The 15,075-nt window shown below is 41.4% G+C and overlaps 1 protein-coding gene across 1 annotated transcript in view; it reads left to right on the top strand.

The window, feature by feature from the left end:
* LOC311100515 (rab11 family-interacting protein 3-like) overlaps positions 1 to 15,075 on the top strand; it is a gene marked incomplete at its 5' end in the record, with an annotated part of 97,972 nt that overhangs the window by 46,247 nt on the left and 36,650 nt on the right. Inside the window, one exon of the mRNA XM_084141435.1 lies at positions 1,445 to 1,617. Within this exon, the coding sequence (XP_083997561.1) occupies positions 1,445 to 1,617 (173 nt within the window). The remainder of the gene's footprint in view (positions 1 to 1,444; positions 1,618 to 15,075) is intronic.

Below are 15,075 nucleotides of genomic sequence, written 5' to 3'. Positions count from 1 at the left end.
ACTGGACCTTTAACAAGTTATATAATTTCCCCTCAAAGATAAGGGTCAGTGATTGCACTCCTGTTTTCAATACATTTTAGTACCTCACCTTGCGAGGATAAGAGCGCTGAGCCTTTTTCTTAAATGTTTTCTGAGATTGGAGAACACATTGGGCGTTCCTCCATACAGAATATTTCCAAATCCGACGCCAAACCCACCACTGGTGTGCGTGGCCAAATAGCTGTATTTTCATGTCATCCAACAAATGAAAACGGCATTGGCACTTGGATTAGAACCAGTGCTATGGTCAGATGAAAGGAAAATAGAGCTCTTTGGCGGTGCACACCAGTGATGGGTTTGGTGTCGAAATAAGGATCCATAAACAGAAAAGAACCCCATACCTACTGTAAAATATAGTGGTGGATCTTTGATGTTATGGGGCTATTAAACCTGCCCCAATGCATAGTGCCAACTGTAAAGTTTTGTGGAGGAGGAATAATGGTCTGGGGCTGTTTTTCATGGTTTGGGCTAGGCCCCTTAGTTCCAGTGAAGGGAAATCTTAACGCTACAACATACAACGACATTCTAGACGATTCTGTGCTTTCAACTTTGTGGACGGCAGGAAGCATGACAATGCCCCCGTGCACAAAGCGAGGTCCATACAGAAATGGTTTGTCGAGATCGGTGTGGAAGAACTTGACTGGCTTGTACAGATCCCTGACCTCAACCCCATCGAACACCTTTGGGATGAATTGGAACACTGACTGCGAGCCAGGCCTAATCGCCCAACATCAGTGCCCGACCTCACTAATGCTCTTGTGGCTGAATGGAAGCAAGTCCCTCCAGCAATGTTCCAACATTTAGTGGAAAGCCTTCCCAGAAGAGTGGAGGCTGTTATAGCAGCAAAGGGGGGACCAACTCCATATTAATGCCCATTATTTTGGAATCAGATGTTCGTCGAGCAGGTGTTCACACACTTTTGGTCGTGTCGTGTATGTCATAACAGGTCAAAATGTGTCATGACAGTTTTATGACCATATTATAACAGGTTATGACCGTGTCAATGTGTTATGACGTTGGGTGTCAAGTAAAGTTTTACCTGTATTATGTGTAGTTTATAATGAGTCATAATTTATATCAAGTCTGTCAGCAAAGTTACAGCTAGAAAAAAAGGAAGGTGTAACATTCAAACTGGTGTACAATACAGTCTACAGAATGTAGTCATCAGCTCTCAACTGGGTGTGTTTACAGTTGGTTAGCTAATACATACAGTCCACCCACACATCAGCTACTGTACCAGCCCTCATACTGCTATTTTTAGTCACCTGTTCATGATTTCTCAAATCAAACGATGTCCATTTAACTCTCTCTGTGTCCCAGATACTTTGGACCACTATTGTGAAGTTATAGGATTCCCAACTTGATCTAATAAGATAACAAAAATGGTCCTATTTCCCTCCTGTAGCAGAACGAGGTGACGGATAGTGCCTACCTGGGCTCGGAGAGCACCTACAGCGAGTGTGAGATGTTCACCGACGAAGACACGGGAGCCCTAGTCCAGCCAGAGATGCACGAGGATGTGGAGACGGACAGCGGCATCGACGCAACGCTGCACGACCCCGAGGACAGCAGCAACAGGTCAGTTCTGACCTCTTTACTCCATGTGGAGCATAAGGCTGCATGTCCTTTGTGGTTTTCTTTGCTTCTCCTCAGGAAAGGCCCATGGCCCAATAGTCAGTCCTGACCGTGACCTCTAATCTTAACCCCGATCCCTTAACCTGACCCACATACTGTTGGCCATAAGCCCATACCCCTAACCCTCCTACTTAGAACTACCATAAACATTAACCTTGAGGTGATGTTTTAATACCATTTGTACCTAAGTTGAGGTGAGCCAGATGAGGCAGAGGTGGGTCAAAGCTGTTAGTGATGCGCGGGTTGACTCATGTCCCGTGGTTATATCCGTGGGGCGGGTGGGTGGGTTTAGGGTCATGAAATATTGTGTGGATGAAGGGCGGGTGGGTAGCGGGAAGCTTGAATAAAGAGAAAACAATACATAAAAAATACATTTGTAAAAATCTTGTGAAATTTATATCTATAGGCTACATTGAGATTTTTCTTTAATTGTTTTTAGGCTATCTGGCATTAGTGCATAAGAGTATAAGCTTTAGTTGCCCAACTGTACACTCGACAAATAGCGTACACGCAAATGCTTTTGGGAAAGGGTAGAAAATGTAAATGTTGATCCACTGAGGCGAATGGGACAATGTCAGAGTTTAATTCAATAAGAGAAAAGCTGCAAAATGGAGAGTTGAAAATAATGAGAAGAAAGTGCCAGGAAAGTAATGTTTGCGAAGGATTTGGTGAAGTGGTAAGAGGATGATAGCAGTGCTTCCTATGTTGTGTGTGATGATTGTGAGATGCTATACAAATTCAACAGTCACAAGACGGGGACTTCAAATAGGCCTATGGCACATCAAGGGAACTGTAGCCTACTATTCAGATGTTTTTAAATGGAAACTGTAATCTGGACACTGACTGTAGGTCTGTAACCTTTCACATAGCCTTAATATTAACTCATGCAGAATTAAGCATTTCTTGCAGCAAAATTATACACCAAATGTGAACTGTTTCAGGAAGCTAGGTATATGTCGCACGTCACTACTTCACAGGAGAGGCATTTGAACAGAAATGCCTTCTGGAACATGTGAACTTTCATGTGGCTTAATAACAAACTTGTATTCCATCTGTAAATACGAATACAATTGTAAAATTAAGAGCGTAGTTGGTTTAGCCACGGAAAAAGACAGGAATCTTGATTGGCTGCGCTAATGGATGGGCTGGACATGCCGGGAGATGTGTTTGGATTTGTCTGCCATGTAGAATGCTTCTGTCTATAATGTGAGCTGCTCAGTATGTTGATAACCCTTTCTACCGCAGATTTTTTGAAAGATATAACGTTAGCCATCGAGAACTACAAAAGTTTTGCTACTTTACTCAACAATATTGATGCCCTGAATTTAGCAGGCACTATCGACAGATCTGTTGGAAAAAGTTGATGGGCTACTTTCTGCACATGCCATGGTCAGTGTGAACCAGAGTGACTTGACACAACGCTGGCCAAACAAGATGGAGTTAAATGGTTCCAGTCTGCCGTGAAGCTTTCATCCATAATAATGTTCAGATGTTATGTTTCAAATTTTGTCAACGTTGTTTTCATTGCAAGTTAAAGCATACTGTTATGTGTATGACCTGTGTAGTAATATTTTTCTAATCAGAAATCCATTTGCATTGCTAGTTATAGCCTAATGTTAGCTAACTAGCTAACATTGAACCTAGTTGGTTAGCTTTAGCTACCTGCAGATTCATACTGCAGCTATGACAATCAGTTTGTATTGGTAGTAGTATGAGTTGAGATTTTGCCGGTTCATTGTTTAGCTAGCTAGATAAATGTCTAAACAAAAGACTCCACTTCGCCAGATGATTACATGACCCATCAAATTAGCCAGGTGTGTCTGGGGGTGATTACGGCCATCTATTGTATTTCATGAACATGTGTACACTACCGGTCAAAGGTTTTAGAACACCTACTCATTCAAGGGTTTTTCTTTATTTTTACTATTTTCTACATTGTAGAATAATAGTTAAGACATCAAAACTATGAAATAACACATATGGAATCATGTAGTAACCAAAAAAGTGTTAAACAAATATATATATATATATATATATATATATATATACACTGCTCAAAAAAATAAAGGGAACACTTAAACAACACAATGTAACTCCAAGTCAATCACACTTCTGTGAAATCAAACTGTCCACTTAGGAAGCAACACTGATTGACAGTAAATGTCACATGCTGTTGTGCAAATGGAATAGACAACAGGTGGAAATTATAGGCAATTAGCAAGACACCCCCAATAAAGGACTGGTTTTGCAGGTGGTGACCACAGACCACGTCTCAGTTCCTATGCTTCCTGGCTGATGTTTTGGTCACTTTTGAATGCTGGTGGTGCTTTCACTCTAGTGGTAGCATGAGATGGAGTCTACAACCCACACAAGTGGCTCAGGTAGTGCAGCTCATCCAGGATGGCACATCAATGCGAGCTGTGGCAAGAAGGTTTGCTGTGTCTGTCAGCGTAGTGTCGAGAGCATGGAGGCGCTACCAGGAGACAGGCTAGTACATCAGGAGACGTGGAGGAGGCCATAGGAGGGCAACAACCCAGCAGCAGGACCGCTACCTCCGCCTTTGTGCAAGGAGGAGCAGGAGGAGCACTGCCAGAGCCCTGCAAAATGACCTCCAGCAGGCCACAAATGTGCATGTGTCTGCTCAAACGGTCAGAAACAGATTCCATGAGGGTGGTATGAGGGCCCGACGTCCACAGGTGGGGGTTGTGCTTACAGCCCAACACCGTGCAGGACGTTTGGCATTTGCCAGAGAACACCAAGATTGGCAAATTTGCCACTGGCGCCATGTGCTCTTCACAGATGAAAGCAGGTTCACACTGAGCACATGTGACAGACGTGACAGAGTCTGGAGACGCCGTGGAGAACGTTCTGCTGCCTGCAACATCCTCCAGCATGACCGGTTTGGCGGTGGGTCAGTCATGGTGTGGGGTGGCATTTCTTTGGGGGGCCGCACAGCCCTCCATGTGCTCGCCAGAGGTAGCCTGACTGCCATTAGGTACCGAGATGAGATCCTCAGACCCCTTGTGAGACCTTATGCTGGTGCGGTTGGCCCTGGGTTCCTCCTAATGCAAGACAATGCTAGACCTCATGTGGCTGGAGTGTGTCAGCAGTTCCTGCAAGAGGAAGGCATTGATCCTATGGACTGGCCCGCCCGTTCCCCAGACCTGAATCCAATTGAGCACATCTGGGACATCATGTCTCGCTCCATCCACCAACGCCACGTTGCACCACAGACTGTCCAGGAGTTGGCGGATGCTTTAGTCCAGGGCTGGGAGGAGATCCCTCAGGAGACCGTCCGCCACCTCATCAGGAGCATGCCCAGGCGTTGTAGGGAGGTCATACAGGCACGTGGAGGCCACACACACTACTGAGCCTCATTTTGACTTGTTTTAAGGACATTACATCAAAGTTGAATCAGCCTGTAGTGTGGTTTTCCACTTTAATTTTGAGGGTGACTCCAAATCCAGACCTCCATGGGTTGATACATTTGATTTCCATTGATAATTTTTGTGTGATTTTGTTGTCAGCACATTCAACTATGTAAAGAAAAAAGTATTTAATAAGATGATTTCATTCATTCAGATCTAGGATGTGTTATTTTAGTGTTCCCTTTATTTTTTTGAGAAGTGTATATTTGAGATTCTTCAAAGTAGCCACCCTTTGCCTTGATGACAGTTTTGCATCCTCTTGACAACTGCATTGTATTATATACCATTTTCTAGCTCTAAGTCTACTTTTATCCAATGTAAAAATAAAAAATAAAAGAATCCAGGTGGTGGGTCACAAATGTAAATTTTGACTCGGGAACAGGAGTGGAGAAATATGATTTATTTATTTCAGCATCTTGAGAGAATGTAAAAGCGCTGTTAGGGATGTCTGTAGAGGTGCTATCTTTATCAGCATCATAAAAGCTGATATTTCAACCACGTAAAATATGCATCCAAGCCGAAATTAAATATTATCAGAAACATGTTGGGTCATTTTCACAGCTTTCTATTTCCTTACAACTGGTCAAACTGATGTCATTTAGAAATATTGCACAGAAAATCGTTCGCATTCTTTTGGGGGGTTATTGCATTTTCTCCTCTGTGCCTAAATGTCTTTGCTCTGCGAAAGAAGCAGAGATGAAAATAACTAGATTGAAGCATTCATTCGATTTATGACATTCTGGTGACATTCTGGTGAGCAAGGGTTTACTTAGTCTTCTAGGGCAACATATAATGACAGAAGAGAAGCTGCTTGTATCTAATGATAGACAGTTGCCTAACAAATCGAGATCTTGAGACTATAAGGTTCTATCTGCAAAAAGATGATTCTGATATAGTTGGCTTTAAAGTTCCGAACTCTCATTGGTTTGAATTGTGTCAGCAATTTTTATCTTGTATTCTTTGAAACTTATTAACATGTATTGGGGTATTTAGTGTACTATATAGGTAGAGACCATTGAACAGAACAAGGCTGTGTCAATAACACATTTTTGACAAAAATCCAGATAGAACGTTATAGTCCCAAGCTCTCGAAATAGCCTACAAAAAATGTGGAAATTTTAAGCAGAAACATATCTAAGTTACGCAAAAATAATCCTGCACCACCTGTCAAAAAATCGTTCCGCTGTCTCTGACTGTAGGCTACAGCACATTTTCTATATTAGCGGGTTAGGGTCGGTTGCCGGTCTCAGATTTTCACTTTATCACATATAGTTGGCGGTTGCGGATGGGTTATTAGCAATTGCGGTGCGGGTGAACAAAAGCTGACCCACGCACTACTAAAAGCTGTCCTGAAACCACGATATCACTGCTCATCACTCAGGCACCAAGGTTTGCACTGTAACAAATAGGGTTAGTATGAGGCCTTTGACTAAATACTAATGGTGACCAACTGGGATAAGTCAAAGTAATGCTAGCTCCAGCCATCACAGCCTATCTATCATCAAGCCTCTGTATCTCATCATAGATTCTATAGACGACTTGGAGTCTATTGCTGCTTTCACATAGGATATATATATATATATATATATATATATATATATTTTTTTTTTTACCACATTCTTGCCTCCATTTCAATAAGTAGACTAATAGACTGATTTTATGTTACGTCCAAATTAATGAAATCAATAGTCCATTATTTTGTTCATTAAACAGACAAGACACACCTACCCGATCACAGTCAACACATACAGTGGGGAGAACAAGTATTTGATACACTGCCGATTTTGCAGGTTTTCCTACTTACAAAACATGTAGAGGTCTGTAATTTTTATCATAGGTACACTTCAACTGTGAGAGACGGAATCTAAAACAAAAATCCAGAAAATCACATTGTATGATTTTTAAGTAATTAATTTGCATTTTATTGCATGACATAAGTATTTGATACATCAGAAAAGCAGAACTTAATATTTGGTACAGAAACCTTTGTTTGAAATTACAGAGATCATACGTTTCCTGTAGGTCTTGACCAGGTTTGCACACACTGCAGCAGGGATTTTGGCCCACTCCTCCATACCTTCTCCAGATCCTTCAGGTTTCGGGGCTGTCGCTGGGCAATACGGACTTTCAGCTCCCTCCAAAGATTTTCTATTGGGTTCAGGTCTGGAGACTGGCTAGGCCACTCCAGGACCTTGAGATGCTTCTTACAGAGCCACTCCTTAGTTGCCCTGGCTGTGTGTTTTGGGTCATTGTCATGCTGGAAGACCCAGCCACGACCCATCTTCAATGCTCTTACTGAGGGAAGGAGGTTGTTGGCCAAGATCTCGTGATACATGGCCCCATCCATCCTCCCCTCAATATGGTACAGTCGTCCTGTCCCCTTTACAGAAAAGCATCCCCAAAGAATGATGTTTCCACCTCCATGCTTCATGGTTGGGATGGTGTTCTTGGGGTTGTACTCATCCTTCTTCTTCCTCCAAACACGGCGAGTGGAGTTTAGACCAAAAAGCTCTATTTTTGTCTCATCAGACCACCTGACCTTCTCCCATTCCTCCTCTGGATCATCCAGATGGTCATTGGCAAACTTCAGACGGGCCTGGACATGCGCTGGCTTGAGCAGGGGGACCTTGCGTGCGCTGCAGGATTTTAATCCATGACGGCATAGTGTGTTACTAATGGTTTTCTTTGAGACTGTGGTCCCAGCTCTCTTCAGGTCATTGACCAGGTCCTGCCGTGTAGTTCTGGGCTGATCCCTCACCTTCCTCATGATCATTGATGCCCCACAAGGTGAGATCTTGCTTGGAGCCCCAGACCGAGGGTAATTGACCGCCATCTTGAACTTCTTCCATTTTCTAATAATTGCGCCAACAGTTGTTCCCTTCTCACCAAGCTGCTTGCCTATTGTCCTGTAGCCCATCCCAGCCTTGTGCAGGTCTACAATTTTATCCCTGATGTCCTTACACAGCTCTCTGGTCTTGGCCATTGTGGAGAGGTTGGAGTCTGTTTGATTGAGTGTGTGGACAGGTGTCTTTTATACAGGTAACGAGTTCAAACAGGTGCAGTTCATACTGGTAATGAGTGGAGAACAGGAGAGCTTCTTAAAGAAAAACTAACAGGTCTGTGAGAGCCGGAATTTTTACTGGTTGGTAGGTGATCAAATACTTATGTCATGCAATAAAATGCAAATGAATTACTTAAAAATCATACAATGTGATTTTCTGGATTTTTGTTTTAGATTCCGTCTCTCACAGTTGAAGTGTACCTATGATAAAAATTACAGACCTCTACATGCTTTGTAAGTAGGAAAACCTGCAAAATCGGCAGTGTATCAAATACTTGTTCTCCCCACTGTATATATTTTGTAGTAAGAATATAATGAAATATAACATAATAAAATACAAATAATATTTTTCACACACAACTTGCATCACGGCAATGTGTAGAACCGCTGTCATATAAAAAAGTGATATTTTTAAACGGAGCCCAAAGCAAGCCCATCCTTTTTTTGATCCACGTTTCATCCCTTAGGGAGCAGGCATAGGGTGTTACATTGAAAGTATCTTCATCATGAAACCAATAAAAATAATAATAGCAATCTATATTGTCAAAAGCATGTAAGTCTTGTGTTCATATTTTACAACCTCTGCAAGCTTTTGGAATTGCCTTTACGCAATCGAGCAAAATAGTAGACCTATACATGATTTAGGCTACATTATTGCATGCTAAATGTTTCTGATCAGTGATAGATGAGCTATACCACCTCCACTTATTTGCCCAGCCAGAAGAATTAACCAAATTTACAGATAGAGATTCAGTGAAACAAAATGACATTGATTAAGACGAGTCGCAGGCTTTAGGTCAGGAGTAGGCCTAAACTGCTAAGCGACTACGAGTGAAGAGCAAAATAATCTACTTGTTAAGCTTCATAACATGCTGACAATGTTCTAATCAGTGCTAATAAATGAGCCAACTAGACGAGATTACCATGAACAGCACTCACCTCCATTTAGCTAACATTTCTACAGCCTAATTGTAGCCTAACCCAATATCCAAACCGAGATTCAGTGAAACAAAAAATCTGACATTGATTGATTTATCAAGATGAGTCCCCACGCTTGTCTCAAAGCAGCATGATATGGTGCTGAAATAGTTGAACACACGCGAATAGGCTATTGCTTCAAATGTATTATAATAATTGGATGACTTTTGGAGTTTCAGAAAGCAACAATTTCATGCCTTCAATTACATTAGCCTAGTTTATTCCAATATTTCTGTCATTTAGTGATATTTATTCTCAGTAATTATTTTATGGATCCATCCAGTTGTGGTTAAGAAAACAGTGCATGTGGTGGGCTATTCGAAGAGAGGTGTGAGGTGACATGCCTCAAAGTTTAGAACTGGCAAGAGGACATGCACGCATGACTGTAAGTCGCTTTGGATAAAAGCGTCTGCTAAATGGCATATTATTATTATTATTATAGGACAGTAGTAATGGGTGCTGCCTAGCAACCATCAAGAGCGTAGTGCGTGCCAATGCCGCCTCAGCATTACGGCTACATTTCATACAAAGCCGTAGGCAGAACTTTACCGCAATCATGACTAGGGGTGTTGGCGAAAATACAAGTAGAGGCTTTTCCGCCGGCAATACCTTTCATATGTAAAGAATAGTCTGCAAAAACGTATTCGTTTGAAAGGTATACAGTGGGGGGGAAAAGTATTTAGTCAGCCACCAATTGTGCAAGTTCTCCCACTTAAAAAGATGAGAGAGGCCTGTAATTTTCATCATAGGTACACGTCAACTATGACAGACAAATTGAGAAAAAAAAATCCAGAAAATCACATTGTAGGATTTTTTATGAATTTATTTGCAAATTATGGTGGAAAATAAGTATTTGGTCACCTACAAACAAGCAAGATTTCTGGCTCTCACAGACCTGTAACTTCTTCTTTAAGAGGCTCCTCTGTCCTCCACTCGTTACCTGTATTAATGGCACCTGTTTGAACTTGTTATCAGTATAAAATACACCTGTCCACAACCTCAAACAGTCACACTCCAAACTCCACTATGGCCAAGACCAAAGAGCTGTCAAAGGACACCAGAAACAAAATTGTAGACCTGCACCAGGCTGGGAAGACTGAATCTGCAATAGGTAAGCAGCTTGGTTTGAAGAAATCAACTGTGGGAGCAATTATTAGGAAATGGAAGACATACAAGACCACTGATAATCTCCCTCGCAAGATCTCACCCCGTGGGGTCAAAATGATCACAAGAACGGTGAGCAAAAATCCCAGAACCACACGGGGGGACCTAGTGAATGACCTGCAGAGAGCTGGGACCAAAGTAACAAAGCTTACCATCAGTAACACACTACGCCGCCAGGGACTCAAATCCTGCAGTGCCAGACGTGTCCCCCTGCTTAAGCCAGTACATGTCCAGGCCCGTCTGAAGTTTGCTAGAGTGCATTTGGATGATCCAGAAGAGGATTGGGAGAATGTCATATGGTCAGATGAAACCAAAATATAACTTTTTGGTAAAAACTCAACTCGTCGTGTTTGGAGGACAAAGAATGCTGAGTTGCATCCAAAGAACACCATACCTACTGTGAAGCATGGGGGTGGAAACATCATGCTTTGGGGCTGTTTTTCTGCAAAGGGACCAGGACGACTGATCCGTGTAAAGGAAAGAATGAATGGGGCCATGTATCGTGAGATTTTGAGTGAAAACCTCCTTCCATCAGCAAGGGCATTGAAGATGAAACGTGGTTGGGTCTTTCAGTATGACAATGATCCCAAACACACCGCCCGGGCAACGAAGGAGTGGCTTCGTAAGAAGCATTTCAAGGTCCTGGAGTGGCCTAGCCAGTCTCCAGATCTCAACCCCATAGAAAATCTTTGGAGGGAGTTAAAAGTCCGTGTTGCCCTGCGACAGCCCCAAAACATCACTGCTCTAGAGGAGATCTGCATGGAGGAATGGGCCAAAATACCAGCAACAGTGTGTGAAAACCTTGTGAAGACTTAAAGAAAACGTTTGACCTGTGTCTTTGCCAACAAAGGGTATATAACAAAGTATTGAGAAACTGTTGTTATTGACCATAATTTGCAATTAAATTCATAAAAAATCCTACAATGTGATTTTCTGGAGAAGAAAAATCTCATTTTGTCTGTCATAGTTGACGTGTACCTATGATGAAAATTACAGGCCTCTCTCATCTTTTTAAGTGGGAGAACTTGCACAATTGGTGGCTGACTAAATACTTTTTTCCCCACTGTACCTATGATGAAAATTACAGGCCTCTCTCATCTTTTTAAGTGGGAGAACTTGCACAATTGGTGGCTGACTAAATACCTTTTTCCCCCACTGTATATGTGGGTCACCAGACAGAGAGATTAAAGAGAGGCACTAATAGCCACTATTAATTACAATGTCCCTGGGCTTGAAATACCCTCAGTCTACAGAGAGAAGTAAGTCTTATCATATCAATCTAACTGAAGGTGCCTTTTGTTTAAGGTTGCTCCTGCCTGGTCCTCAAGTGCATGTGGGCGCTCACATCCCTCTAGTCTAATTAATATGGCTTGTATTGATCAGTTGACAAATGGCATAGATAATGGTATTTTCTTACTATTGGACAATTACTGTTGGCCAGATGTTTTGGAATCTTGAATTTGAAATGGGACCTTCAATACATGTCAGAAAACTTACAGGCCTAGATAAATAGTTTAGAAGTGGTTATTGTGATGAAATACAGCACATGGTTATTTAAGGAACAAAGCCTGAAGATCCTAGTTATTTTCAGTGACAATTTAATTTATTTACTAAGGACCAGATGGTAGAGAGAACTTAGGTTCTTATGTCGTCATCATTATTTTCAAAGGCGTAATATATTAATTATAGAGTTGAAAATGAACTGGCTTATCCTACTGTTAAACTATGCTGGGGTTGTTGAACATTATGCCCTTGTTTTTTGTTCTGGTGCTGCACAACACTTAGATACAATGTAAAACCCAGATGTGGAAAAACAGAGATACTTCTGTGTTACAGCCAGTGTGTGCCATGATCTATCCACTATGTTTGAGTTTGTCTTTGGGTTGACTATGAACTTTAAAACCAGTTAATCTTTAATGGCCACGAGTTATGTGTTGCTGCAATGAGTTAATCTTCTATAATGACCTTTAGGCGGTAGGCCAACGCATCGTATCTGCTTTAGTTTTTGAGATGATTGGTCCCTGGCGAGGGAGGAGCCGGTTTTTACATATTGTATATATTTATTTCTTCTGAACACATTTCCGTTTGTTGGAAAATTTTGTCAAAATAATTACTTTTATGTTCGCTAGCTGGACAGGCAAGTACTAAACAGTAAACGCTGCCAAGTACTAAACAGTAAACCAATCAAAACTCATGTACTATCCAGGTACCATGTCTGCTGATCATGTCTGCCAATCACGTTCTCCGTACCTAAAGCACTAAACACACCGTCCGACAAACTGCTATCAGGTAAAGTATTTTTTACATGTGTAATCTATTTAGTTATTGAAACGTGCTACCGTCAATGCAGCTGTAAAATAACTCCCAACTATATTTAGAACGTAGCAACCTTAGCAATGTAGCTAGCTAGCTACACCAAGTAGTCCTGTTGCTAGCTAGCAGAAGCAGATAGCTTTATCACTAGCATGCCGTTCTGGGACATAGCTTTAGTTATCATTATTCAAAGTAGTAATTTATGTCTACAAAAATATATAGGACAAGTATTGTAAAGGTAATACAGTCATCAAGGCAGGACTCACTCATTTCATTCATACTGACAAATAAGAAATGCCACATTATCCCTGTCAATAGGCCTAGTTGGAGTAAGATGCAGAGCACCCTGCCTCTTTGCCAAGTACCTCAACTCCTCCACAGAGTTGATCGCAGACTAGAGTTTTTTGTGTGTAGATACTTAAAACATGTACCTTCTTAATCCTTTACTGTGTACCTATGTTTGCCTTTCTTTGTTTGCTGAAATCCGTACTTTTAATAAAACGTAAATCAAATGCAACTACCAACTCTTTCCTTGTTGAGATTCAATTGGCACATGCGCATTCGTGCTGAGATTGGTAAAAAAAAAAAAAAAGCTGACATTGAATAACCCTTTAAGCATGGTGAAGTTATTAATTACACTTTGGATGGTGTATCAATACACCCAGTCACTACAAAGATACGTGTCCTTCCTAACTCATTTGCCGTAGAGGAAGTAAACCGCTCCAGGGTTTTACCATGAGGCCAATGGTGACTTGAAAACAGTTAGAGTTTAATAGTTGTGATAGGAGAAAACTCAGGAGAGATCAACATTGTAGTTAGTCCACAATAGTAACCTAAATGACAGCGTGAAAAGAAGGAAGCCTGTACAGAATAACAAAATATTCCAAAACATGCATTACTGAGTACCACTCTCCATATGTTCAAGCATAGTGGTGGCTGCATCATGTTATGGGTATGCTTGTAATCATTAAGGACTGGGGAGTTTTTCAGGATAAAAAAATAAACGGAATGTTAATCCTAGAGGAAAATCTGGTTCAGTCTGCTTTCCACCGGACACTGGGAGATTAATTCACCTTTCAGCAGGACAATAATCTAAAACACAAGGCCAAATCTACACTGGATTTGCTTACCAAGAAAACGGTGAATGTTCCTGAGTGGCCGAGTTACAGTTTTGACTTAAATCTGCTTGAAAATCTATGGCAAGACCTAAAAATATGTTTTCAGTTTGTCATTATGGGGTATTGTGTATAGATGGGTCAGAAAACATTCATATTTTATCAATCAATTCAGGCTGTAACACAACAAAATGTGATAAGGGGTATGAATACTTTCTGAAGGCACTGTAGGTACACGGTAAAGGTTTAAGAAGGTCAGAGGTTCATTTTAAAAACTCTAGTCTGCGCTCAACTACATGGAGAAGTTGAAGTACTTGGCAACCTGCTTCTATCCTTATTCTGGTAGCCTAGTTGTTATTTTTTAGACTGTCAGGATGTTCATTTCTAGCTCAAACTACAATCCTTTGCTGTGGTGATTTCTTTGATTCATTCCGGTCTCTCACTTTTGTCTCCCATTATCTATTGATCTCTCCTCTCCTGTGTCCTGCTCCCGGAGATCAACCAAGTGCTATTCACCAAGCATGGGCTCAGCTGATTCACTCACCTGTGAGGAGAACTATCCTACTGCAGTTTGAACTAGCCCTGCCATCATTATTAGACATTGAGACCACATATGCATTTTCCTGCAGGGCCCAAAACTGCAACAAAAACACTTGCTTTTGCGACCCTTTGACTTGGCACTGCAACACCAATATTTAGTTTGTCGCTAGTGTGCCAGTGAATTTTTTTTGCTGGTCACGTTAAAAAAAAAATTATCATGATTTATTCAAACAATGTGCATGCAATTGACCAAAAATAAACCATATGAAAGTATCTGCCTGTCCCTGTTTTGCTCTTGGTTGAAATCTGAGCGAGCCACTCCCTCTCCCTACTCTGCGCACGGAGGAGAGAGAGGTGCATTCCAATAAGCACTGTTGCTCAAAATGCAATTGTGGGATAAATACAGTTTTCAAAGCAACTACTGTTCTAGTTACAAAGAGGATAGTCACAGCTTTCTGTGAGTATCATTTATTTCTCACCTCAATATTGAGTTCATAGCACCACTTTACAACCAGAGTACACTATGTAGTAAATGGCTTTTCATGCGCCCACGGAGCTGAACCAAGGGGAGTGCGCCATTTGCATTTAATAGGCCTACATCAAGTAGCCTGTATAGGCCTAGCGCTGGAAAGTTTTTGTAGGACATTACATTTACTGATAGATTAATCAATTAGCCTACATGGCTATCTAGCAACATGATCATATTTAGAGTTAGCAATCTAGCTAAGTATTTTGAGTTCCCACTTCCTCAGGTGGTAAATAATAGATCCCATTTCGACAGATTGCAATTAAAATATAAATC

This window comes from Coregonus lavaretus (genome assembly GCF_964263955.1).
Source record: "Coregonus lavaretus genome assembly, chromosome: 25".
Taxonomy (NCBI): domain Eukaryota; kingdom Metazoa; phylum Chordata; class Actinopteri; order Salmoniformes; family Salmonidae; genus Coregonus; species Coregonus lavaretus.
Note: the sequence above shows the minus strand (reverse complement) of the source record. Positions and strands in the feature narration are given on the sequence as shown.